Source organism: Ascaphus truei, chromosome 7 (assembly GCF_040206685.1).
Source record: "Ascaphus truei isolate aAscTru1 chromosome 7, aAscTru1.hap1, whole genome shotgun sequence".
Classification (NCBI taxonomy): Eukaryota; Metazoa; Chordata; class Amphibia; order Anura; family Ascaphidae; genus Ascaphus; species Ascaphus truei.
Genome location: NC_134489.1, coordinates 50,724,680 through 50,729,064, shown reverse-complemented (window position 1 = coordinate 50,729,064; position 4,385 = coordinate 50,724,680). Strand labels below are relative to the sequence as shown.

At 40.6% G+C, this 4,385-nt stretch overlaps 1 protein-coding gene across 1 annotated transcript in view; it reads left to right on the top strand.

Annotated features, from left to right (window-relative positions):
- Nucleotides 1–3,835, top strand: part of NABP1 (nucleic acid binding protein 1) — a 43,758-nt gene extending 39,923 nt beyond the window's left edge. Inside the window, exon 6 of the mRNA XM_075608348.1 lies at nucleotides 559–3,835. Coding sequence (XP_075464463.1) covers nucleotides 559–755 — 197 coding nt within the window. The 3' untranslated portion in view covers nucleotides 756–3,835. The remainder of the gene's footprint in view (nucleotides 1–558) is intronic.
- The last annotated feature ends 550 nt before the right edge of the window (nucleotides 3,836–4,385 follow it).

Genomic DNA, 4,385 nt, shown 5'->3' with positions numbered 1-4,385 from the left:
TGTGTGTCACTGTGTGTGTCACTGTGTGTCACTGTGTCACTGTGTGTGTGTGTTGGGGGGGTCAAAAACTGTGCTGGTTTTTGAATGTATTTATTGGGTAAGGATCAGTCAGATCAGGGAACAATGGCCGCTCTCGGGTCTAAGCTCATTTCTGAGCTGCGCTCTGATTGGAGGCTGTGCGGTCACGTGATCACACCTCCTCTCCAGCAAGCACAGAAACACAGATTTGCCTGTAGCTGGAAGCTGAGCGAGCTTCAGCAAGCGTGAGCACGCAAGCGGAAGCTTTCACTCAGATTGGCACCATAACACATAATGGGTCTCTGAATGTATGCTCAGCGTGCATCAGCAAGCACTACGCCACTATAAACTCAGCCCTAGTGGGCATCCTGAGAGCTAGTAACACCTTCAGGAGGGAGGAAGATTTTCTCTTGCTATCTTTACATCACTGGCCATCGGAGCCTGATGTGATCACTGAAATGCTACGCAAGTGATCATACGATGGTGATTCTGGAATCTCTTTTAAAATATAATTATTTTTTTTTGGTCTGTTTAATGCAGGTAATGGACCACATGCTGGGCTTGGATCAGTGGGCTCATCTTACTCTAGTAATCATACACCGACATATGGCAGCAATGGAAGAACCAATGGGCGTGTACCTGGAAATCCACAGACAAGTGGACCACGAGCTAACCTTAACCAACCAGTGGTGGCTCCTATAAGCAATGGAAGAGACCCCAGGAGAGGGAAGAGATGACCCCCCACCACACACAGCTGTTACTGTACAGCTTGCTAAACTACACACCCTACTGTACTTGAACACTTATTGCACTTTTATGAATGGTTAAATATGAGCAGTTTATACTCATCAGTATGTCTCTTAACATTCTTTTTTCTATGAAAATGTAGCGTGAACCTTAATTGTGTTCTCATAATACAATTAAGCTTCAACAGAGGATAGTTCTAAACAGTGGTCATGTTAAGGTAGGGGTACTAGATTTAGAGCCAAAATGGAATGTCCAAATTTAGAAGAACCATTTCTAAGAGCAATCCCACATAGAGCTTAAGAGAACAAACATTAAAGCAGCAATTCCTCCCTCTCCTTTCCCCCACACTTCCTTCCTTTTCTCTCTCTTTTTTTTTTTTTTAAATATATTTTCTTAACAAATGCTGAACCAGTTCCCTGGAGATGACCTGCAATATTCATCTCCAGTGACTCCCAGTTCCAGGCATTGTACTTGATTTTTTTTATATATATTTTTTTGCAAATGTTTGTCCTTTTCTGTTAATCCATTTGGCCAACAGCCAAAACAGGAAAGGACAGCCCATGTGACCATGTTATACTTTCTTCAATATTTACTGAAAAATGGGTTCCTAGTGCTATAGCGCAGATCAGCTCCAGGTAAAATAGGCCATATAGCAATATGATGGTAATATCATGATCATTTTCAATATTCTTTTTTTTAATTGTGATATTAAGATCAGTCGGCCCTGGATGTCCTTGAACATTTGGGTACATGAAATGAAGCTTTAAAAGGCAACTATGCTGCCAATGTAAACCGCATCTTGGCACCGCTTTGCCTTGTTTTCCTCCATCTCGTACCGATCCTGATCTCTGATCACGAATAAAGGGCAGTAATGGTGATTTATTTTAAAATGTGATTACAGTCAAAAAAAACTTGTCATAACTATTAGTCATTGGAAAGGTATTTTTTTTTTTTTTTAAAGTTATTCTGAACGTTTTCAAATTAAAATATCTGGTTTCCTGTTGATAAATATTTTTCTCGTTATTGTGGGAATTTGGTATTACCCTAGCTCAGATGAATCCACAGGGAAAATAAATAGATGGATATATAGATAGATGTATAGATGGATATATCGATCTCCTTGCTGCTTTAATGTTGGTAGTACAACACTAGATTGACGCAGTAAATATGCAAACGCGTATTTAGAAAACCTTTTTTGAAAGCTTGTCCTAAGCACGTTTTTGTGAACAATTGTTGCATAAAGTCTAGGGTGGGGTTTACTGCCCTGATCTCTCTTTTTTTATTCTGGCCCCTTCCACTATGGTCATTTGCTCCACATCAATGTTACCATTGATGTGGAGCAGAAAAATTGATTGGAGTACATCCATTCAGGGTCAATGTTGTAAATTAATGGACCTGTTACTAATTTTCAGAGGTGATTGAGAAATCTTTATGCTTTAAATGATTTATATTTTGTTTTCTTTAGGACCTCCAATTAAAAATAATACTGCCCTTAATTGGCTTTGATCCTATGTGGGACTACACCTTCAGAAAACCTGCATTGTATAAAATCACCCAATTTTATGTGCATTGGCACTGCTTATGTAATGACTTCAGCTACATTAAAATGTTTGGGCAGGTTTCAAACTTCTGCCATCTCAACATTTGCCTTAACAAATTAGGGATCTGCTAGTTTTAGAAATGCACATTTTGGTAAACCACGCCAATTTTTACTTGTCATGCGTTCGTGTATTTAACCCTTGATGGCAGGAGCTTTAGAACAGTTGCGTGGCCTGCAATAATCAGCAGCCAGGTTTTATTGCAGACAATGGCACTAGCCATAGTTTGCAGAAAGCCTGAGACATAAATGGTCTTTGAACTTTATCAAAATAAGTGATTTTTGCACAGCATCAATGTAATAGATTCATCTTTATATAGCTATTTTGGTTGGACCAGTGAAGTTTTGCCTTAACTCTATTTGCTTTCCTCTGTCTCTCCCCCCCCCCCCCCCCCCCTCCACCCCTCAAAAATCTGTGTTGGTGAGTGGTTAGAAATATTGATTGCACAATTTACCTCACTTTTCTCATGTCTACAAAACAGACACTTCTAGTATAGAAGTGAAGCCGGTAACGCCCGTTCAGTAGAGATGGGGTGCGCAAACTTTTTGAGCTGCACCCTCCTGCCTGGGAGCCGCAGCGTTCGCGCCCCCCTCCCCAATTACTTGGCGTGGGGCCTCTAACCGCCCGTAACCCCCCCTCCCCCCCTAGAAATTCAACCTGCCGCCATGGGGTCCCACCCTCCAGTTTGTGCACTGCTGCCGTAGAGCATTCTCCTTTTTTTTTTTATTAGGGTCCAGTAACATAATGGAGTGTATCAGGCCTTGTTAAATTTAATATGATTTTATTTGTGCTGAATTAAAAACATTATATGGGATGTTTCCTTGAATTCTTCTACATTAATTATATTACATGTTTTGGTGCTAGTACCCTCATTCTATTGTGGTCACGTATTTTAGTATTTATTATGCTCCTATCACTGCTTTACTCTTATTAGTTTGCACAGGGCTGCAGCACAAACTGTCATGCAGAAGTGTACCGTTCATCAAATAGTTCCTGACATGGCCCAATCCTCTTTTATAAACTATTTACTTCTGGTCAGGATTACTGTTGGGTGCCCAGTGCTGAGAATGTGGTAGCCGTCTCTTACAATCCTACTCATTCTGCCCACCAGAAGGCAGGATTTATGCCGACTATGAATCAGTAAATCTAATGTATGGAGGGTGTTTGTAAGATGTATGAGGAGCATCTCGAGAGAATGAACTCTAACCGTATGCTAATGGATATATTTCCTGATCTGTCTGACTTAATTGGTGACCTGGCAGACCTCGCCTATCTGCTATATTGTGTGGACACTCAGATATATTATCCCTGCCAAAGAGATTCAATCAAGTCAACTCTAAATGCTACTGTGGCAGGCCCTGCAAATGGGAAAACTGAATGGGGTGGGGAAAGGGGCAGAGGCGCCGCAGCAGCATGCAATAGTGGCAGTTTCGTGTGTTAGTGGTATGTTTCTTTACACCATACAGGACTGTGGTTTTTTGTTTTTTTTGTTTTTAGATCACTAGAGATGATGCTTGTTGTATTTCTTGAACACTTATTGTTAAACATGCATCATTGTCTCTTAAAAATAATGTGTCCTTGCTAACCTGCTTACACAGTACCAAGGTGAAAAATCTAAAAATTATCCCTGACCTGCTTTTCTGCAAATGTGTGCAAGCTGAGGCTGCCCTGAGTAGAATGTAGATACTAGAAGGTTAACCCCCCCCCCCCCCCTCAAAAAAAAAAGAAAAAACTAGTCCAAAAACCATATGTTGCTACAACAGTTAAACTAGAGAATGTCCAAGACTTGGTATGTACAGTAATATGGTTTTATTCATCTCTAAATAAATAATGAAATCTGATTATGCTTGTTACTCTATGCATTTGGCCAGTGAGGGTCCATCATTTCATTGTTGAAATGCATAAGTGTGGGATGGGCCTGTACAGTTCAGGGTCTCCCTCACTGGCAGGATAACGACTGTCACGTTAGACCAGGACAATTTACACGGGATTGCAAACGCTGGATAGAAAAAAGTTAAATAA